Source organism: Tribolium castaneum, chromosome 10, assembly GCF_031307605.1.
Source record: "Tribolium castaneum strain GA2 chromosome 10, icTriCast1.1, whole genome shotgun sequence".
NCBI lineage: Eukaryota > Metazoa > Arthropoda > Insecta > Coleoptera > Tenebrionidae > Tribolium > Tribolium castaneum.
Window position 1 is genome coordinate 7,441,671 of NC_087403.1, and position 22,505 is coordinate 7,464,175.

The 22,505-nt window shown below is 31.3% G+C and overlaps 4 protein-coding genes across 4 annotated transcripts in view; 2 read left to right on the forward strand and 2 right to left on the reverse strand.

Moving 5' to 3' along the window:
• The window catches only part of LOC659435 (NGFI-A-binding protein homolog), a 41,311-nt gene extending 28,712 nt beyond the window's left edge, over positions 1 to 12,599 (reverse strand). The window contains exon 1 of the mRNA XM_015979966.2: positions 12,461 to 12,599. The gene's annotated coding sequence lies outside the window, so the exon portion shown is untranslated. The remainder of the gene's footprint in view (positions 1 to 12,460) is intronic.
• LOC103314994 (uncharacterized protein) lies at positions 1,578 to 9,003 on the forward strand. The gene is made up of 8 exons (XM_015979950.2): positions 1,578 to 1,917; positions 2,035 to 2,175; positions 2,224 to 2,674; positions 2,720 to 2,941; positions 5,666 to 6,016; positions 6,065 to 6,299; positions 8,362 to 8,592; positions 8,638 to 9,003. Exons 1-8 carry the CDS (start codon positions 1,784 to 1,786, stop codon positions 8,706 to 8,708), a joined length of 1,836 nt encoding a protein of 611 aa, XP_015835436.1. The 5' UTR covers positions 1,578 to 1,783; the 3' UTR covers positions 8,709 to 9,003.
• Dhpr (Dihydropteridine reductase) lies at positions 11,895 to 13,242 on the forward strand. The gene is made up of 5 exons (XM_008202489.3): positions 11,895 to 12,144; positions 12,199 to 12,282; positions 12,331 to 12,433; positions 12,480 to 12,813; positions 13,046 to 13,242. The coding sequence occupies exons 1-5, from the start codon at positions 12,058 to 12,060 to the stop codon at positions 13,149 to 13,151; spliced, it is 714 nt and encodes a 237-aa protein (XP_008200711.2). The 5' UTR covers positions 11,895 to 12,057; the 3' UTR covers positions 13,152 to 13,242.
• Positions 13,243 to 14,690: 1,448 nt separating this feature from the next.
• On the reverse strand, positions 14,691 to 19,444 carry l(3)73Ah (lethal (3) 73Ah). The gene is made up of 4 exons (XM_965913.5): positions 19,234 to 19,444; positions 18,999 to 19,151; positions 18,658 to 18,947; positions 14,691 to 15,632 (listed from the first exon to the last, which is right to left on the reverse strand). Exons 1-4 carry the CDS (start codon positions 19,343 to 19,345, stop codon positions 15,507 to 15,509), a joined length of 681 nt encoding a protein of 226 aa, XP_971006.2. The 5' UTR covers positions 19,346 to 19,444; the 3' UTR covers positions 14,691 to 15,506.
• Between the last annotated feature and the right edge of the window lie 3,061 nt (positions 19,445 to 22,505).

Sequence of the window (22,505 nt, forward strand, 5' to 3'; positions counted from 1 at the left end):
CTCATAACCCAGTCCCTGCTGTGGATGGCGACAAACATCAAGTTAACTGAAAATGTAAATTAATGAAAAATGTAACAATCATGAAAAGTCAGCAATGTTTTACGTTTATCTTTACTTATCAATGTAATTTCCACATAACAGTTTGACAAATCTGACATAAAAATTGGTTTAATTCTGAAACAAATTTTAATTTCGCTTTCTGCTCAAAGAACAAAACTACTCGCGGTAAACAACACGTGAAATTAAACAAACATTGGTTTAATATGTTATTCTACATAAAATAAAATTTAAAATAGAGAAAGTCTATTTCGTACAAAAATTATATTAATGAATTTTAAGTTAAAAAAATATTAAGTTAATAACGATTTATTTTTTAATGCATAATTTTTCTTAAGAAATGGTTTGTTAAATTTTTCGTTAAAAAACATTTTCATTTAATTATCTTGTCAATGCAGAATAAGTTCACTTAATTCGAATTAATTTAATTCTGAATTAAATTCTCCTTTCGCTTTCTGTAAACCGGCTCCTAAACAATTTTATCTTAAAATTACAAGTTAGCAATCTGATACCAACAGGGGCTGGTTCATTGAGGAGTCATTTTCACTTTGTTCGACTGTACTACGTGAGTCTGCAAAATCTAATAGTCGAATTCAGCGTACACTATTAAATAATTATTTTTCTATATGGATGTGCATTTTTCCAAAACTTTTCTACCATTCCTTATAATTAAAATTAATTAATTAACTTAATTAATTAATTTAAATCGCTACACAAGAAAATATTATTTCTTACGTCATTATAAATAAATGGTGGCAGCTTTTTGTGTACGCATTTTGTTAGCAACAATTTTTTATGTTATCGTTTGTTTTAGAATGACACTACAATTAATTAATATTTATTATAAGGAATTACAGAAACATTCTGAAAAAAATCATTGAGAAAAAAATATTTGTGTGTAACTGTTAATTTTTGAATTATGCTCAAAATGCTTTTAGTGGACCACCTCGTATACAAACCCTCGTAATTGGACTGGTAGACGTGGCAACACCCCACTTATCTCAAGGGTTCCAAGTGTATAACTGGTTGCCTACCTGAGTCAAGTATTCACTGTAAGTAAGCCAGGGGTGAACAAAAACTGTTCTAAATCTCAAAATAGTTGTTTTCTTCTAAACAAAATCTGTTTAGTGTCGCAACCAGGTAGCTATTTTTTATATTAAAAAAAACAGGTGTTTAACACGTTGTGTTAATTAAATAAAGCAAAACGCAAGAATTTGTGTAAAAAGTGCGAACCGTTACGATTAAAATAATCGAAAGTTTTGAAATATTTGAATTATTTATTTGACGTAAAAGTGAATAAACTCGCGATGTATAAACGTATAAAATTAATGAGTTTATGCAATATTTAATTGCGCTTCGAATTTTTGATAATTTTGAAGGTTTAAACCAGTCTTGGAGAACAGGCTTGACAGGTTCAGGTACGTCAAAAATGAAAACTGTAAATTTGCATGTAATAATAATAACTTAAGAAATATTAAAAAATTATTGGTCCTTGAAGCGTTTCTGTTACGGTTTCGGTTTTACGCTGAGTACAGTTTCGTGTATTCGTGGGCCCTATTTTGGGGTGTGCGGCCCTGGAATCGCTGCGCATGCCACGCATGTCCGTTATAACTTTCAATTTCTTTCAACAAAATTCACATGACATTGCACGTTTGTTATTACGTTTTATCGTTTTTTGTTTGTGTTTAAATAAATAAAAGTACAAAAACAATGACCTTTGGCTATTATGAGCGGGCCCGATGTGGATGAGGTGCTAAACTACTTGTCGATAAAATTCAACAAAATCTTCTGTGATCGGGAGTTCGTGTGTTGTGTAATTGAAGACTTCCAGGCAGTTTTGGGGAATAAGGCCCGAATTTGGTGAGCAAATGCATTGTTGTGTAGCATGCGGAAAAGGAATGTAATGCAGAGAAAGAGAAAGTCGAGTGATCTCACCAGTTATGTAAAACTTTGAATTTTACTTTCATTTACTTTCAGTGTCCTCGTCTTCCCAACGTTGGGGCCAATCTACCTTAAAGCGCTTCGCTACCAAGCGAGGATTTTCGACTTGGCTGTCTTTAATATAACTTCGGCCTCCGGCAAGTTCAGGTCGCTTGCAGTATGCCATAAGGACCATTTGTGAGTAGTTTTCAATGCTCGAACCGTCAAGTGAATTGTTTTATCCAGAAAGAAGCAAAGCAAAGAAGAAGCAATGCCAGAATCATCCAAACGCAAACGTCCAGAACGCCAGCTCTACGTACCCCCAGCACAGAGGGGGGCCCGCAAAAGTGACAAAAAAGTGACCGAACCCGTTCCCAAACCGAGTGCAATCAGTGACGAGTGTTTGCTAAATCTGAGTGATGTGCTTTTGCTGTATTTTTTTAACCCCATTTTGTGCAATTTTCGACACTTGTCAAAATCCCATTACCAACATACGAACTGCCAGTTCAGAAAACTACTAAATTTTCAAAAATTTGCCGCCTTCAGGTATCACAACTTCATCAAAATTTACCAACTGGTTCTGAGCGACGTCTATTGGGATTTGAACCAGTTCCAGGTCATAAAACCGGGGTTTTATTTTCAAACTTGCCCAGTTTATGATTTTGAAAACCTTCAAACCGTGGCTGAAAAACCTTCAGTGAGTGGCAAAAAAACTATCGATTTTTTTTAATTCAGGTTTTAGGCCGTTTTAGTCGATCAAGAAGTGAGCGATTTTGCACAAGTCGTGAACGGATTGCCTGAATTTGAAAATAGTCTATACAGAATAGAGTGTGATAATGTTTGTGATTCTGAAAATTGCATAGTTGATTTATCAGTGATAGGATTAGGACATTTCTTCATTATTTCGATGGAAAATAGTGATTATTTTTACGAGTGCCAAGAGCAACACGACCCATCTATTTGCGTAAGTTTTCGACCAAAGTGAATGTTTTAATTACGCAGATTAATTAACAATTTGAAAGTATTTCCGCGTCGAAAAGTGCATTCCATTGTAATTTGCTTAGGAAGTTCTCAAGATCTGTTTAATTCGCGATAGCAAGGTATTTTTAAACGCGACTTTCACTCCTATCAACTAATCTACATAACCGACCGCTAATTATTAACCAACATTTATATCATTAGCTTGACAATAATATTACACAACTCGCATGGCACGCACATTGCGTAATTTTTTCCTCAAACCTGTTTTTTTTCAATCATTATGAGAAATCGTACAGCGGAAAGAGAATCGGCGCTTTATTTTTTGTTTTCCGGTCTTTAACCGGAAGTTTGTTGGCAAAATTGCAGCAAATTGAAGTATTTTACTCACTTTCTAGCAAAAGAAACCGTGAAATTATTGTTTACAAGAAAGCGCCGTACAAATCGGGTTGAGGGCCGTTTTAATTAAACAGTTTTTGTTTTGAATGCAGCACGTGAAATCATTGCCCCCAAAAATTATAAACAATCAGGTCTGAGCGCCTGTAACTGAAAAAAATTAGAAGAGAATCGGTCTAAATAGTTGTTTTACTTGTCGTTTTTTTTAACAACTCTTATTTGAGGGCCGTTTTATTTTAAACAAATCATTTGAGAGAGTGTACGCTTTATTTTTGTTTTCAGTTTTTTTAATTTACTTTATTCATGTTTTAGCAAAAGAAATCGCGAAATCATTGTTACAAAAAAATTATAGCAAATCAGGTTTGAGGGCCGTTTTAAATTAGAAAAGAAAATCTGAAAGAACGTCAGGTCTGCTGTGTTTTTGTTTTGTATTTTTTTTTATAAAATGCTTTACTCACTTTCTAGTAAAAGACACCGTAAAATCATTGTTTACAAGATATTCGGGTTTGAGGGCCGTTTTAAATTAATACGAAAATTCGAATCTGGTTTGCTATTATTTTTTTTGTAAAAGTGCAACATTTGAAATCATTGATTTTGAAAAACCATGAACAAATCAGTTTTGAGGGCCGTTATAAATAAAAACACGATTTGAAAGAAACACGGCCAAGTTTATTTTTGTTATGTAGTTTTTTAATAAAATTCCAGCAAACTAAAATATCTTACTCTTTTTCTAACAAAAGAAACTGGAATTGTTTCTAACAAATTATAAATAGGTCAGGTTTAAGGGCCATTTTAATTCTTTTGAATCATTTTTTTAAATAAGAGCCCGCTTTATGTTCCTTTTTCTGCTTTGCTTTATTTGAAAAAATTGTAGAAAAAAATGAATTATAAAATAGCTATTTCTATCAAAAGAGACCGCCGTTGTTTAAAAAAATGATAAACAAGTTAAGTTTGAGGGCCGTTTTATACCAAAAACAAATTTTTTGTTTGGAACAACTGTAGCAAACTCAAAAATTTTACTCACGTTTTAGCAAAAGAAATCGTGAAATCATTGTTGAAAAATGATTTGATCTGAGGGCCGTTTTAAATTAAAATTTGGAAAAAACAGCATCTATTTTTTGTATAAATCTTGAAATAAGGTTTAGAAGCCGTTTAAATAAAATAATTGAAAGAGAATCAGCTCTGAATAATTATTTTAGTCGCTTCTATCAAAAGAATCTGTTGTTAAAAAAAATACAAACAATCCTATTTGAGGGCCGCTTTACATTAAACAAATCATTTGAGAGACTATATGCTTTATTTTTGTTTTAAATTTTTTTAACTCATGTTTTAGTAAAAATAATCGCGAAATCATTGTTACAAAAAATTATAGCAAATCAGGTTTGAGGGCCGAGCAAAAAGCTCTGTAAAGTCATTGTTTACAAGACATTGCTAAACAAATCAGATTTAAGGGCCTTTTTAAATTAAAATAAAATTCGAAGGAGTCAGAATCTGTTTTTTTTGTAAAATTGCAACATCTGAAATAATTGCATTTAAAAAATATATGATCAAGCCAGTTTTAAGGGGCGTTTTAAATAAAAAACAAACACGATTTGAAAGAACACGGTGTGGTTATTTTTGTTTTGCTGTTTTTTATATAAAATTCCAGCAAACGAAAATATCTTAAGTTTAAAATTGTGAAAACTGTAGCAAACTGAAAGATTTTACTCAAGTTTTAGCAAAAAAATTAAAATATTGTTGAAAAACGATAGCGTAATACGACCTGAGGGCCGTTTTAAATTACAAAATATTGAAAGAAAGTCGGGTCCGCTTTAATTTTGTTGTTTGTAAAATTGCGTCAAACTCGTTTTCTATCAAAAAATGATAAACAAATCGAAATTTGTTGTGTTTAACTGCAGTAAGTGAATATTTTGCTCACTTTCCTTTGAAAGAAACCGTGAAATGGTTGTTTTCAAGAAAACAATAAACAAATCAGGTCTGAGAGACAAATCAATTATTTGCATACAAAGCGAGAATAGAAAGCAATATCGGAAACACCTAAATAATTTATCGTAACGGGTCGGCGACCCCGAATTCTCAAATTTCGATCAATAAAGAAAAAGCTATTTTTAGTAAATTGCGATGCACTTAATTGGCTCCATATCAGAAGTTAGAAAGTTCGGTTATTGGAAGTCAATCACGCTGATTACAAAATAACGTTATAAAATTTCACTGTTTTACAATATCAGATTTCCTTTTTATGTTATTTATTAATCGGTGTGAAAGAAAGTGTCGCATTTTGTCGCGGTTTTTCTAACGGTTTTGTAATTTTCAGTGTGCAAATGTTCGAAACCAGTTAGCAACTAGTAAAAAATTAGAGAGATTACATATTAGTGCAATAAAGAGCGAAAATGAAACGAATAAAAACGGAACACCAAAAAGCAACAAAGACGTTATCAAAAATCAAATAAACATGAATAAGAAAAAAGTGTCGGATAACACCCACGAACAGGAGAAGGAGATAATGCGAATGACTAAGGAATACATCAATCGGAAGACTCGGCCTATTATGAAATATGTGGACGATTCTAACGACACGTTACGCATTGATAAGAGCGACAGTGTCAATAACTGGGAGGACCTCTTTGATGACAACGGCCAGATTCAGGAAGAATTACTGACTGAAGTAACATGTGTACTAAATTAGACTCGTGTTTTTGATCCTTTCTTGCAGATCGTTGATAAGGTCGGCGATGATATAACAATAGTGAAAGCCAGCGAAGACTACACGGCTTACACAAACAAGCCCCCGGAAGAGCTGGAGCACGTAGTTGAACTTTACAACTTTCCTCCAACCCTCGAAACCCACGATTTGGTCCAAGCTTTCAGCGAGATTAACAGCGATGCCATGTACATAAAATGGGTCGACGATACTCATGCTTTGCTTGTTTTAGGCTCTCTTAGCCAAGGTATGTAAAAATCGACCTGAATGTCAAAACGACACCTTGGTCAAAAATTTTAATGAATGAATGAATGAAAAAATGGTGGAAATCACAATAACCGAAAATTTAAGTCAGAGATATGTCTGTGTGACTTAAAATTAACTGGGGATTCCAAACCTGTTCCATTTTTGTTCTCCGGTTCGTAGTTTTGAAGATATTAGCCACAATACACTCGTTTTAGTTTTTTGAATCTGTTCAAAATAAAAAATAAAAAACTATAGAAATTGATCTAAAACGGCTTGTAGCCCTTTTCGCGAGTTAATTATCTATTCCTTAGCAAAATTTTGTGGCAATCGAGTTACAATTGTGCGAATAATTTGAAAAAACAACTTGGTCCAAACTTTTCTTTTCCTGCTTGCCAATAAAAAATCATCAAGGTCACAAAAACCAAAAATTTATATCAGAAGTATGCCTATTTGGCGTAAAATTGTCTGGGGATTCTGAGTTTGTCTTCATTTTTGTCTACGGTCCGTTGTTTTGAATATAATGGACGAGTTATGGCTGTTTTTAATTTTTCCCATCTACCAACAATAAATAAAAAATATATAACAAAGAAAATAATTTAAAACGACTTGTAGTCCTGTTTATTAGTTAAATATCAATTTCTGAGCAAAATTTTGTAGCAATCGGGTCAAAATTGTTAAAAATAAAACGAATAAAACAACTTGGTTTAAAACTTTATTTACCTGTCTATCAGTAAAAAAATCGCCAAGTTAACAATAAACGAAAATTTATGTCAGAGGTGTGCCCATTTGACGTAAAATTGTCTGACGATTCCAAATCTGTCTTCAGTTTTGTTGTACCATTCGTAGTTTTGAAGATATTGGACGAAATATGGTCGTTTTAATTTTTCCCAACAATAAATATAAAAACATAGAAAATGACTTAAAACGACTTGAAGCTTCTTTTTTTCGTTAATTATCTACTTCTGAGCAAAATTTTGTAGCAATCGCATCAAAATTGTTCAAATAAAATGAATAAAACAACTTGATTAAAAACTTTATTTTCTTCCCTATCAATAAGAAAATCACCAAGTTAACAATAAAATTGTCTGACAATTCCAAATCTGTCTTCAATTGTGTTCTACCATTCGTAGTTTTAAAGATATTGGTCGAAATATGGTCGTGTTAATTTTTCGCAATTCCCAACAATAAATAAAAAATATAAAAACATAAAAATGACTTAAAACGGCTTGTACCCTCTTTTATTAGTCAATTATCTATTTCTGAGCAAAATTTTTTAGCAATCGAGTCAAAATAAAACGAACTTGGTTAAAAACTTTATTTGCCTGCCTATCAATAAAAAAATCACCAAGTTAACAATAAATGAAAATTTATGTCAAAAGTATCCCCATTTGACGTAAAATTGTCTGACGATTCCAAATCTGTCCCTAATTTTAATCTACCATTCGTAGTTTTAAAGGTATTGGGCGAAATATGGTCGTTTTAATTTTTCTCAACTCCCAACAATAAATAAAAAAATATAAAAACATAAAAAATAACTTACGACGACTTGTATCTTTTTTTATTAGTTAATTATCTATTTCTGAGCAAAATTTTGTAGCAGTCGCGTCAAAATTGTTCGAAATAAAACGAATAATAAAACAACTTGGTTAAAAACTTTATTTGCCTGCCTACCAATAAAAAAATCACCAAGTTAACAATAAACGAAAATGTATGTCAGAAGTGTGCCCAATTAACGTAAAATTGTTTGACGATTCTAAATCTGTCTTCAGTTTTGTTATACGATTCGTAGTTTTGGAAATTTTAAACAAAATGTTTTTCCAGTTTAACAAAAATTAAATAATAAAAAACTTAGAAATTGATTTAAAACGACTTGTAGCCCTTTTTAAAAGTTAATTATCTATTCACTAGCAGAATTTTGTGGCAATCAAGTCACAATTGTTCGAATAAACCGAATAAAAAAGCTTTGACCAAATTTTTATTTACCTGTCTATCAATAAAAAATCATCGAAGCAAATTTGTTCGTAAATTAAATAAGCCAAAAGTGAAATTTTGCCGTTTTTTAGCTCAAAAAGCGGTGAGTATGCGGAACCCCCTGATCAAAGTTCGTCCAATGACCGCAGCGAGCGCTATATCCATGGATGTGGCCAACAAGTCGGATTTAAAACCGGCGATGAAACGTCCACCGACTAATTTGCAGACTGCGAGGAGATTAATCACTTCTCATTTAGGTACCAAAAGTAAATTAACGAAAGAACAGATCGCGAAAGAAAAACAGGATTTGAAAAACGCCAGAGGTAGGTCAGTCCTAAGGAAAACCCAACGTGATTGGTTTGTTGCAGAAATGAAACGGATGCTCAAACAAAACGAAAAAGACGCCTGGGAGGGCAATCTGCGATCGTCAGTCAACTAGGTTAAGTTTTGTGATTTGTGCCTTAAATGTGTACCTAGAGTCAAATTTATAGTCATTTTTTGTAGTTTTTACAAGTTTTTGGTTACCAAGATACGTAGGTAATGTTTTATTTATTGTTTTGTACTCTTTTTTTGCTTCCTGTGGAATAAGAGAAGTTTGAGGAAGTGACCTTAATATTTTATTTTGTGATATTCAACATTTTAGAAAAATATTCTCTACATTTGCGAACATCTCAGGATCGATCATAATTTGGTTATGTGTTCTTTGAAACTGAATATATTTTATTTACTCTTAATCTGGTTTTATTCTCCCTCAGTACCCGTTGCCTTAAGCCACAGTTGATTAATTAAAAATAATTGAAAAAAAATAAAAACAAAAAATATAGCCCCAAAGTGTGACTTTTCGTCTGTAAAATTTTTGGAAATTAATTCGTTACTAATAGTTTGTCTATAATGTTTTTTAGGTAAAGAAACAACTCAAGTGTTGCATTTTTACCACGATATTGGTAAATCGTTAATTGTTTTCAAGGTAACTTAGATTTCTCCAATTATAAGTTAATGCAAAAACGCTTTCGCATTCATTTAATATTCATAAATTCTCCAATGTTTATATTTTTCGTTGGCAACAATTTAATAAAAATATACTTACGGTCTCTAACGTAATGTGCATTTATGTATGTGATCTTAATTAAAGGCTTCGACAAAAACAAGCCAAAAATTCACCAAATTCAGCCAAAAGTGGGGTTTGAAGGTTTAAACACGTTTTTTAGAAATAAACTAATTTTAAAATTTACCAAATTAGAAACTGATGCTATTTATTTCGTTTCTGAATCTAAGACAAAAAAATCAAAATAAAATAAAATTCAATAAATCAGTTCGTTTTGACAGGAATTCGTCAAAAATAAGCCAAAAAATATCACGAAATTTGGTCAAAAATCATGTACTTCCCCCTTTTTATACCCTTCAAGCTCTTATTTTTATGAGCTTTTGTTAAAACAGAGACCAAAAAATCACCAAAGCAATTCGAAAATAAATTACATTACTTTCGCTTTTTCCAGTGTTTGTGCAGATTTTACAAACAGAAATATAATTATATCTGGTAAAAATTCGTTATAACGAGCTAAAAATTCACCAAATTTGGCTAAACGTGGCTAATGTTTAAGCACGCTCTTGAGGTAAAAACTTTTCTCGAAAAGATTTGCTAAAACCAGGGCCGTGCCAGGTCCTTTTGAGCCATTTTTCGCACTTTGCGTCATAATTGCTTAAAAATCGATGACTTGGGTCGAAATTGGTGTTATTTGTGCCTTTTTCGAACATTAAACCACTTCAAAACCCTTTTTTGACGAAATTTTGTGTGAAAAAATATTGTTTCTAATTTTCAAGCATGTGTTGTTTAGCCAGAAGTAATCAGAAACGCAATTATTTAGCCAAATTTCATTAAAAATACGCCAAAAAATTGCAGAATTATGTCGCAAATGGTATTATTTTTGCTTTCTTAGACTGATGCATAAGCCAGATTTTGTTAAAACAGAACGAAAAGTTACTAACCTATCAATTAAAAATTTCAATATTTTTGCTTTTTTTCAACCGTTATTTAACCAGTAACGCGAATATTTTAAGAAATTTTGTTCAAAAATGAGGCAAAACCGACTTAAAAAACATCATTTCATCATGAATGAGTTTTCCTGATGAGTTTTCATGAACACCAAATTTTGCAAAAACTTAATAAGTAATTTAAGTGTGGAAAAGTGCAACTTTTCGTAATTAATTTAGAAAAAACTGCTTTTTGCCATACTCAAATAAATATTAAAAAATCACCGAATTTTACAAAATGTTTTGTCATCTCATCAAGCGTTTTGCCTCGTTTTACAGAAAATTTTGCAAGCATTTTGCAAAAAAAAACACCAAATTGAATTGAAAAGTAAACTAGATTTTTTTGGACATTTTAACCTATTTTCATTTTAATGCGCAGTTTTTAAGTGTTTTACAAAAAAATAACAGAAAACTGTTAAAATTATAAAAAACACATAAAATCGCAAATTTTTTGCAAAATTTCTCGCTGAACTGGCCTGAAAAATCAACAAATATTAGGGGATGATATGATTTTAGCCTTTTTGTGTTATATTAGCACGTTTTTCATTCAAAACGCAATTATTTAGAATTAAACAAAATTTCGTCAAAAGAAAGCATTTTTGCCTCATGTTTTATGAATTTACTTTTATTTATTTCTCTACAGGTTGTACATATAGAGTTTAGAGTTGGGCAAAAATGCTACTTTATTAGAACAATTCAGTGATTTTTCGACCTGCTCGAAAAAACTGATTTTATAACTTAAAATCGGTTTGCGGATTATTTTTACGAACTTCCGCACAAAAAATGCTAAATCCAGAAAATACAAATACAAAAATTATGTTAATTTCGATTTATTGTTGATTTGTAAGCTTATGCTTTAAGCTTTTATAAAATAAGATTGGTCCAAACAAGAACAAACTAATTTCAGTGAGATAATTTATCTAAAATATATCAATATTTTTAGTAATTTTTCAGTCAGTTTGGCGAATTTTTAGATAAAAAATTATTTTTACTTTAAACATATATATTTAGCACTCGAAAAAAGGCAAAAATGATGTAACTTTGAAATTGTATTGATGATTTTCAGCAAAATTTCACATAAAAATATTGAAAAATTCAGTCAAGTACGGTGAAAATATGTGGTTTTTCGGCTTATTTTTGGAAAAATTTCGCTTAAGAACGAGCCCAATTGAGTGAAACAGAAAGAATAATTAATTTGAAAAATATTTTACCAAAAAAAAAAAGAGTTCTTACTTTAAATACATACGTTATTTAAAGCACTCGAATAAAGCATTCAAAATTTACAATCTATTTCAGCGAAATGAATCTATCGCATTTAAGTAAATTTTGTAAAATGATCTGAATTGCATTATTGCTCTTAAACATATAAAACAGTAGTCATTAGAGCCAATTAGTTAGTTAAATTTTCAGTCTATTTTTATAGAAATTTTGCAAAAAAATTTACTTTCGGATCAAAAAAACTTTCAAAATATAATAAAACGCCGCAAAGTAACGTAATTTTCGCTTCAGTACTGTGTTTTTTCAAATTTTTGCGAAAACTTGCTTAGCACAGGCAAAATATGTGGCGCGCGCCACTGGTTGCGGGGAACAACAAAACCTCCAACCTTGAAAAACGAAAGGAACTCAACATTGAATTTAGATCAATCTTTCGACTTGCGGTAAGACCGTGGTTGTGAAACGTTTTATCATTGAAAGTGCGCCTGAATTCTCTCAAATTTAAACAAAACCAACTCGAGACAATCACAACAGTCCCAAAAATGTCCCAAGCCGGCCGTGTTGTCGTCTACGGAGGCCGTGGAGCCCTCGGTTCGAAATGTATTTCGGCCCTCAAAGCCAAGAACTTTGTAAGTACCGACAATTATAAATAAAACTGATAATGAATCACTGATAACTTGAAGTGGGTCGGCTCCATTGACCTCAACGAGAACTCCGAGGCTGATTTAAACATTGTTTTGGAAAAGGACTCCGATCTTATGCAACAGGTTATTTCCTCCCCAAGCCATTAAACAAACATAACAGTTCCATTACAGGAAACTACAGTCCTCGAATCGATCAAGACCGCCCTAAGTGGGGCCAAACTAGACGCCGTGATCTGCGTCGCGGGGGGCTGGGCAGGGGGCAACGCCGCCAAAGGTAAAAAAGCGATTTTTAAGCACTCACCCAGTCGTATTTTCCGCAGATTTGATCAAAAACTCCGACCTGATGTGGCGCCAAAGTGTGTGGAGCTCCCTGATTTCGGCCTCCATCGCGGCCCAGCATCTCAAGGAAGGGGGCGTCGTGACCCTCACGGGGGCCAAAGCGGCCCTCGAGGGCACCCCCGGGATGATCGGCTACGGAATGGCCAAAAGTGCCGTCCATCACTTGACCAAATCGCTGGCGGGGCCCAAGAGTGGCCTCCCGGAGAATTCGCTAGTTGTGGCCATTCTGCCCATCACGCTGGACACCCCCATGAACAGGAAGTGGATGCCCAAGGCCGACTTCACCACTTGGACCCCCTTGGAGTTCATCGCAGAGTGAGTTCAACACAAATTCAAGCACTACAAAAATATTTTGCAAAATTGTACATTCATAGCGGCCTGAGCCCAATTTAAATTCATTTGAGACAATTCTTACTTAAATACTTAAAGAACTGATGATTTAAGTACAGATTTAAGTAAAATTGGTAAAATGTAACCTACTTTACCGACCTACCCTCGAATTTGGAATTTTCTTTGCGGTCGTTAACGTTGTTTTTGGGTTTTCCAGGCTTTTCCTTGAATGGATTACGGGGAAAAACCGGCCGGAGAATGGAAGTTTGTTGCAACTGGTGACGAAAAATTCCACTACTGACGTCATTCCACACAAGTATTGAACACTCCGAGCGGAAAATTGGACCAAAGCTATTGTATTTTTGTTGTTTTTGTGAATATAGTTTATTGTTCTGAATAAAGCAATCAACTCAGTTGGGTGGTTAATAAAATTTAAATTAAAGTCTCACGAAATCTGGAAAATTGGTGACATTTAGTGACAAATAAAAAGCGCGCGAAAACTATAACTATACGAGGGTGGATTGAAATTTAAGCGATGACATATACGAGGGTCGACAAATTGTAGGTGGAAATATTTAGGCCAAGTTTTAAACAACTCAGTTTCAGCACTTATTATTCTTTTCTAAAAGCACCAGTAATACACCTACCCTGGGCAGAGTTGTGAAAGTTGCCTCAGAATTTTATTAGAAAGGTAAATCAAAATCAATAAACATTAACGTGAAATTTACTGCTTTTGAGTTTAGTTACGACATAAAACATGCTAAATTTGCTTATTTGGTGACCGATAAAATACACTCCATCACCCAGTAAAACTTTTTTTGCTTTAAAAATTATCGTGAAAAATTTGTTTTATGTAATTTTTTGTGGAAATACTAATAAACAAGAAGTTGGCCTGATAGTAGATAAAAGAGAACCATTTTTAGCAGCCGCTCCAGATCGTATTTTAGGAGATGAATCTGCAAAATCTGCATATCAAGAAATACTAATACCCTAGAAGCAGCCGGATGTTCTAAAAAATACCGCGTTCAAAAAATTACAGATTACAAAAAATTGACAAAACATAATCCTATTTTTTCAACAGAATTTCTAGGAACAAAACAAACAAAAGTAGCTGTTTCTTTACGAAAATTTTTACCTAGTGAAGACAGTCTATAAAAAAATGTTTTCAAAATCATGCATTTATGTACCAAAAGCAATGAATTACGGGGGATTTTAAGACAAAATTTGTTCACTGATAACATTTTTAACATTTGTTAAATTTGTTGAAAATTAATATTTTGTAATAAATACCAATCCCCAAGACAAACTTTTAAGTTTACTGATAAATAACGCAACTTTTACCTCAATAACAAATTAAAAAACCTCAGCGCATCGGATTATAAAATATTCTGTTCAATTATCCTGCAAAAACCCAAATTGCTTACTTTAAAAATATCTGAGTAAAGTTGTTTTCAAGACAACATTTATGTCTTTTCTTCCTTTTTTTAAGGGGTTTACTTTTCTTTCAAAATATGGCAATACACTGGCCTGTAGAAATAAAAAGCCTTTAATTTGATGCACAATACTTGAAATTCTGTGGTGTATTAAGAAAGAAAACATGCTTGCAAAATATGATAACGTCTCGAATTGTTGGTTGCGGACACCCTTAAAAATTACGCCTTTTATACGTGTCTGTGCGATTTTTTTGTCAGCTAATAAATTAAAAAGTATTTATTAAAATTAATGCCTAGAAAAGACGCTAAATTTGAGCAATAATTTATTTGTTAAAGAAATCTACTTTACCGTCTTTAAGAGTGAGTCGTTCAATTATGAAAATAAAGCAGGGGTCTGACCTGATTCAGGTGAGAAATAAAACAGTTGAGTTTGTTAAAAAATATTTAATTTTTACATACAAATTTATGTAATTAAGTATGGAAAATGGTTAGAACTGGACCGGCTTGGTCGAGTTTTAACAATAATCACCAATAAAAAAAGATAGAAGGTCGCTATGCAAAAGAATCCGCACTTACCTAACATTAAAAATGTATAAAAATTTAGGTTTTTGATTTTGTAAATAGAACGGCTGGTCAATTTTTGATAATACGAAAACAGTTACACTACACATCTTGCACAAAATACAGCACTATACATTCAAAACAATTTAACACAAGTTTGGGTGCCATTAAAATAAGTGTCCTAATGCTATATTCAATTAGTTAAAGCTTAGAATCGTGCTTAAAATAACGTTGTGGGGGATAAAATGAAGTTCCATGACCCTATCACTATTTACAAAATTAATAAAACTTCAGGCAACGGAATAGGAAGTACAAGTCAAGATTATTTTACAGCACAATTTCTAGAATTGATTGAATTTCTTTGAAACTTTGTATCTAAAGCGTCTGATACTTTAAGTACCTACCCTATGGCATTAAACCTCTGGTTAGAAATCACAGTAATAAAATAGAAATCTCGGAAATAGTATCAAACGCCTCAAACTTATTTAAAAAATAGCTTAAAACGAATTAAAAAACAAGTGCCTTGTAAATAAATGCTGGAAAATGCTAGTGTTGGAAATGATTATCTACAAACGTTTATAAAAATTTGTACTATTTTATAAAACTATATGAATTGGCGTTGCTGTGGAAACGTAATCACAACCTACTCATTTAATATTGCAACAGAGAGGGACACAAAATTAATTAAATGTCAATTCTGGGTCGGTACTGCAGAGTCAGGGGCGGATTTTGAAATCTCCACCTGGTCACATAAACGAATTTTAAAGTGTGGTCCTTGCCTAACAACTCGTCGTTGCATAGAATGTCGATCTGAAACAACAGTAAAATATTAACCTATAGGCTTGACAGTCAAACATCAACAATATTGAGCTTACGAACATAAACTGCAAATAATATATTGTAATTTTTAACCGCGCATAAAATTATTTAACAACTCATTAAGCCCGTTGCTCAGCTTTTACTTACGTAAGCTCGTCTTAAATTTAAGCGAAGTTTAAACTACAGTTGCATTGGTCGACTTGACAGTTTTAATTTACAAGTTAGATTACAATGAAATAATATCATCATTTATCAAAATTTTGGTTCATTGTAATAACAAAATCATCATAATAAAAATCTTATGTTTAAAAATGTATCTCAATATAATTATTAATGACTAAAATGGCTTTTTCTTATATTATGGAGCTCTTTCATGTACGGCATTTTCAAACTGTGCTTCCTTCTGAAAAAATCCAACCTATCGTTACTTTCAGACCACAGCAATAAATTGATTTGCACAGTTTATTCGTTGCTAAAAACTTAACTTAACATAAAAATTTGATATTAAATGATTCACCTGTTGCTATAATTAATATCACGTAATATTTACATCTGAACAATTCTAACAATGATTCTTTCAAATCATGTTCAAGTTTATTTGTTTATCACAAGTTTACTCAAAACTGAAAAAAAAATATTAAAAAAAAACTGTTTGTGTACATCGTCAGCAAATTCGTTTTCGAATCCGGTTATTCATTGGTTCACTATTATTAAAAATTTTTTTTTTCAACAATTAATAGAGAGGAAACAAAAAGTAATTATTAATAATGTCATTGAATCTACATTTCAAAATATTAGAGCTGGAGTACCACAGGGCAGTCTACTGGGTCCGATGCTGTTTTAGTAATCTATCTTTGATCTTTCTAATTATACAGGGTGTATCAGAAATACGTGTGTTAATTTTACCACACGTATTTTTTGAAAATTTTTGGATTTGTACCTGTCACTTCAAAAATCGGTAACTCTCTTAGTTTTAGAGGTTTTGAAATCGTATTTGGAGAATTAAAAGAGAAAGCCTATATCTGTTCTCCAGTGTGTTCAAAATTGGAAAAAATTTAATAAACCCAAAATTTTTAAGGTTAAGTTTGGACAACATTCAAGCCCATAACATAATTTTTTCAAATAAGAGGTCCCAATTTTTATTTTACTATGTGGAGAAGAATTTCTTTCAACATCGATCTGTATTAGCATTCCCTATACTTTTTTCTTACTAACACAGCGATTTTTGCATAGTTTATTATAAAAACATTTCTTATTAAACAAATGACAAACTCTGTTCAAAATTGTGTTATCCGTCGTGTGAAAACAAAATAAATTAATTGAATGTTGGTTTAAAAAACTTTAATTTCTCACATTTTTTCTCTCGTTTCCATGGAAACCTATGAGAAAAGGCCTATGGCTAATAAATTTTTCAACCCCAACAAAAAAATATTGTAAGTTGAAAACATAAGTATAGGGAATGCTGATACAGATCGATGTAGAATTAAATTCTCTACGGTTAAGCGAAATAAAACTTATCGAATTTTATTTGACAAAATTGAATAAAGGGTGCTTAAAATCCTGAAAACTTAACTTTAAACATTTGGGGTTTGTTATTCTTTTTGAGAAATTTGAAAACACTAAAGGAAAGATCTAGACTTCCTCTTTCAAATGAGCTAAAAAAATATATCAAAAACCTTAAATATTTTGTAAACGGTTAAATTTAGGTATCGGGGAAGCTTATGAAAACTACCTTAAAATAACTCTAGTAATCCAAAAACGCATAAAAAATATAGCTTTCCATTTAAAATAAGGAAGTTAATAGCGACTGGTATAACCGGAAGTGTCTTCATCTTGAAAATATTTTCATTGAGCAGCACCTAAGAGATTATGGTTGTATATAAATTTTCATTATTAGATCTATAAAATTTATATTTTTTATTATCACTGTTTTCTTCCTGTCTTTATGCAGATGAGCCGGTCAATATCTGATAATTAGTTTGTATTGTAAAAATTTTATAGAAAAATTACAAATAGAAAAAAATTATTTATTTGGTGAGCTCTTTTACCTGTTACAATTAACACACGTATTTCTGTTACACCCGGTATAACTAATTTTAAAATTCACATGTACGCTGATAATATACTGTAGTATCTGTCATTTCCATTTAATGATTATAACAAAGCTATAAATCTTATCAATAAAGATTTAAGCAGCGTTGACAGTTATACAAAAAAACACGGTCTAAATCTACAATAATCGGAACTGTTATTACTGTTATTAAACAGCGATCTTTATTGAAAATAATCAACAACTGAATTTAAACAACCAAAAACTTACTTGGATATATACGGCGAAAAATTTAGGAATTTATTTAGATATTCTTTGTCTTTTAATGAGTATATACAAAAAAAATGCAAATTTTAATGTTCAAACACAAAAATCTTTATCAGCTTAGGCATTCAGATTCACAAAGGAAATTGAAACTGGTCAAATCTCTAATATATTGAATATTGTTGTATGGGATATTACGGTTTTCTGGATCAGCATAACCGCCATAAGTTACAACAAATACATAACTCATGATTTGTTTGTAATCTATGTCATAAAAAACACATCACTTCATATCTTTTACAATTAAATTTGTAGCAAAACGGTAAGGAGCTGAACAAAATCTATAAAAGAGAATGGGTTTTGACATTTTTTTTTCTCAAAATTTTGAGTATTATTTTACCAATTACGGCAAAAGTATTCAAAAAAGTAGAACTATTTTGATTTTATCTTACATAAACTAATGCGGGAAATCGATTGGCTTTAAGAAAATCGTCAATATCCCAATAGTTTTGTAATTATATTTTTTTATTTTACCAATTTTTGCTTTTATTTGCAATTTCCTCAAAAACTATTAACCGAAAAACAATGATCTTTTTTGAACACTCGGTGCCGGCATAAGCTCGAATTGAGCAACGGGACATGAGCTTGGCAATCATGCATATTACAGCCCAAGGGGCAAAAATAATAGGTTTTGGAACTCACATCTCTGTACTTTTCCATTCCATTGAGGACCTTTTTGGCGACGAATTTTTTGAGGTGTAGGATGGTGGCTTGCGCCGAACAGCGAATAAATCGCCTCTTTAACGTTTTTAAATTTGAACTAATACACTCTAGACAGACATTGACCTGTTCGTCCTGTCTGTGGTAATCGGACTCTGCGTGCACGTCGGCTGATGGTTTCTCCTCCTCCAGTTCGCCCGGGTTCGGAGGAATGTCTTTAGGACATGGTAAACCTCTTTGGTGGTAGAATTCTCTCTCGCGGGTGATTTCATCTAAAACCAGCGTTTGAACGAAACACACTCACCGGACGCTGCTCGACTTACTTTTCTGCAGTTCTGGGACCAATTTGTACACGATATCTTGCATAGTCCTATCGAAACTTATGTACTGTAGGGGGTGGGATTGGTGGATTACAATATTGCATGTTGGACAGGTGTTGTTTTCTTCTAAATGCTTTACGAGGCAACTTTTGCAAACTGAAATGATTTCGGACGGTTTGAATCGAGTCGCAGGGGCCTAAAGGGGCTATTGTATCGAAAACTTGAGTGATTTACTTACAGGTATGAAGACATTCTGTTACAGTCGTGGCGTCAATTAGATACCCTCTACATATCTTACAAGTTATATGACTGTTCAATGTTTTCAACTTGATTCTTCTTTCCATTATCATAATTCATAAAAAAACATTATTGTACTGAATTTGTTCTAACCCTAATTGACACACACAAACAAAAATTGTTGATGGAGTGGAGTGCGCATGCGCCAGCGCCTGGAAACTGGGGCGCGTTCGCGAATACGACATAATCTTTTCTTGAATTTTTTTTTTTGATTTAAAAATTTTGGAAAATGGGAAAATCGAAACCTACCATTGGAACTGTACACAATAAATAATTAAATTGCACTTACCTTTATGGCATCTACTTCGGCTACAATTTGTAGCAAGTCAGAGAACGGTAAGTGAAACTAGGAAAATTGAAAAGTGAATAATTTATTAAAAAAAGCTTTATTTCCATCAAATTTACAACAAACTTTAACAAAAATTTACTATGTCTCATTTCTATAGTTCGGACTTTTTGGCACAAAAATAAGCCCAAATAGAATATTAAAATTTAAGCTCCTGACCTCCCGACAACTTAGTGGAAGAAGGATTTTCATTAAAAAAAAAAACAGAAAAAAAAGTTAAAGGTTAAAGAGTTTTTAATTTGAAAAAAAGTTATGTCCTCATCGTAATTCTAGCCCCAAAATAATCTTAAAATTTAAGCAAAATATACATAAAAATGTTCAAAAACTTCAGCATTTTTTAAAACAAAATTTATTTATTAAATGTTTAAGAAAAACAAAGCTTTATAAAAAGAAAAAAACATTTATTACATCTAATATGTAATTAAAAAAAATAATTTTTTAATTAATTAAAAAAAATAAAAAAAAATTTTTAATTAAAAAAAATAAAATTCTTTTTTAATTCTATTTACTTTTCGGGTTAGTTAATAAAACCCTACTTCGGCAATTTTTTTGATAAAAATTTTGTTCTAAAAAATGACTTTTCTGGTTAAATAATATTGCATTTAAACCAGTGCTTTTTTAAAATAAAATTATTAAATGAAAATTTATTAATTTTTTGTAACTTAGATAATATATTAAAACTAAAGAAACATCAAAAACTTAAAAATTATCAAAATTAGCATAAAAATTTGCCTGAATCGGCAAAAAATGTACGCTGCTTGTTAAAATAACGGATTAGCAAAATGCTAGAAATCCGAAATGTACAGTCATTTCAGTTCTTAATTTAATTTATTATTTGGCTGATATAAAATAAATCTTAATATTCAATTAAAATTGAAGATTATTTCAATTTTTACTACATGCTGGGACGATGTTTAATATGTTTTCCTAAATTTCTTAAAGTAAAAAGTTTTGTTACAAAATAAAATAACGTGACAATTAAAAACAGTTTTATTTAATTTGCCGCGATTTTTTTACCGTAGAAATGATCTATACAAACTATCAATTCTTATTACTGTCGGTCTAGTATTGATCACTTTGCTATCGGTTCCCAAAAGTGTTTCAAATCAAAATAATTATTATTTTTAAAAACTCATTGCTACAAATTATAATCAATAATAATAATTATACTCAATAATAATATAATCAAATTATAATCAAAAATTTGATCGTCTTTATACATAGTTTATTTCTTAACAATACAAAACTTATTGTGCGTAAAACAAGATAAGTAATCCAATTGTATTTTAAATTTCAAGATACTTTTAATCGCATCAATTATTAATCGCACAATAAATTTTATTAACATTTTTTTATTAAATTAAAAAAAAATGGTTTAACCAGAATAAAAGTTATCAATGAACGTTGGAGTAATTCATTTATGGAAATACCCTGATTAAAATTTTGACCATTGCAGCAAATAAAGTTTACTGAAAATATTAACACCTAACACCACAAAAGATAAGTTAAGACCAAAATTTTCTAATTTTTCTTCAAACATTTATCAGTAAAAAAAATAAGATTGTCGCGACGTTTCAGCATTTCATAAAATTGCTAGTTTATTTAATTAAATATTTTAATTCTTAGTTAATGTAAAATAAGTTTCAGAGCGGGTTTATAAAGCGTTTTAATTGCAATCAAATTTTATTTTGAGATTAACTTGGCATTTGTCAATATTTAATTCGAAGTTAAATGCGTGATTAACTGATCACGTGACCAAATTGAAGCAATTTGATTAGTCCATTCGCGTTGTTAACTTTAAACAACAAATTAAATTTTAACAAAGCTTTCAATAAACGGGCCCTTAATGTTCTAATATAACAAACCAACACTGCAATTTTTATTTCATTTTATTTAGAATACCATTTCCAGTTAATAAATTATTTACGTAGTTAAATTGTCGCTGTATTTTGTATCTGTCTATTTTTTTGGAAATAAAAAATTATAACTTTAATAAGCTACTTCTTTGCTTTGTGATTTTCGAACCCAATCGTATCTTAATTATTATTATTTACCAGAATTTTTTTTTTCCGAAATAATCAATTATATTGCAACAAAACCTTTTACTTTAAGAAAACATATTGAGCAGCACTCCCATCACGCAGTAAAAATTAAATGAATCTTTAATTTTGTTTATTCATGCGCAGTGATAATTTAAACTAAGTATAAATAAAAAAGCATTCGTGTTTACCGTCTTTGTTATTTGGCACATTTTAGTTGCATTTTTAACCAAATAATAAATTAAATTTGCAAACAAAGATTTTTTAAAGCGACGAACTTGAAAACTGTTTTACTTCATACTTGTCTGAACCAACCAATTTCAACAAGAAACTCTTAAACATTTAAGTGTTTAACTTGACTCAGAACTAGTTTACTATCTCTAATAATAGTAATAATTTATGAGAGGGGTTGGTTGTGGTCATTTTCTGTTTGGGCGACTGTACCTACATTACTTAAAAGTAGGTAACTAATTAATTAAAAATGCATAATTAGCATCGTGCATTGTTATCTGCTGTGGTCAATGAAACGTGCAGCTTTGCACTATTCTATTAGTATACAGTCTGGTCCAAAATTCGTCGATAGTTTTCAAGTGAATGCAAAAAGCAAGAGGTCGTTGATTTTACACAATACCTGGATTTTCCTATTGTGGGTAATTTAGATAAGCATAAATTGCGTTTATGAGTGCTTTTAATCCACGCTAAAAACATTAAAACAATAATGCAGAACTAATTAAGAGACTATCTGACAATTACGGCAACTATTAGACAACCAAACTTAATAATTAGTAAAACTCTATTGTGTGAAATGTTGCAGTTTTTTTGCTACAA

What these genes read in the sequence shown, in the direction of transcription:
- LOC103314994 (XM_015979950.2), top strand. Translation starts at nt 1,784, where the DNA reads ATGAGCGGGCCCGATGTGGATGAGGTGCTAAACTACTTGTCGATAAAA. An exon ending in AACACGACCCATCTATTTGC is followed by an intron (nt 2,942 to 5,665) that starts GTAAGTTTTCGA and finishes TGTAATTTTCAG; the next exon opens with TGTGCAAATGTTCGAAACCA. An exon ending in GGATTTGAAAAACGCCAGAG is followed by an intron (nt 8,593 to 8,637) that starts GTAGGTCAGTCC and finishes GGTTTGTTGCAG; the next exon opens with AAATGAAACGGATGCTCAAA.
- Dhpr (XM_008202489.3), top strand. Translation starts at nt 12,058, where the DNA reads ATGTCCCAAGCCGGCCGTGTTGTCGTCTACGGAGGCCGTGGAGCCCTC. An exon ending in AGGGGGCAACGCCGCCAAAG is followed by an intron (nt 12,434 to 12,479) that starts GTAAAAAAGCGA and finishes TATTTTCCGCAG; the next exon opens with ATTTGATCAAAAACTCCGAC. An exon ending in CCCTTGGAGTTCATCGCAGA is followed by an intron (nt 12,814 to 13,045) that starts GTGAGTTCAACA and finishes TGGGTTTTCCAG; the next exon opens with GCTTTTCCTTGAATGGATTA.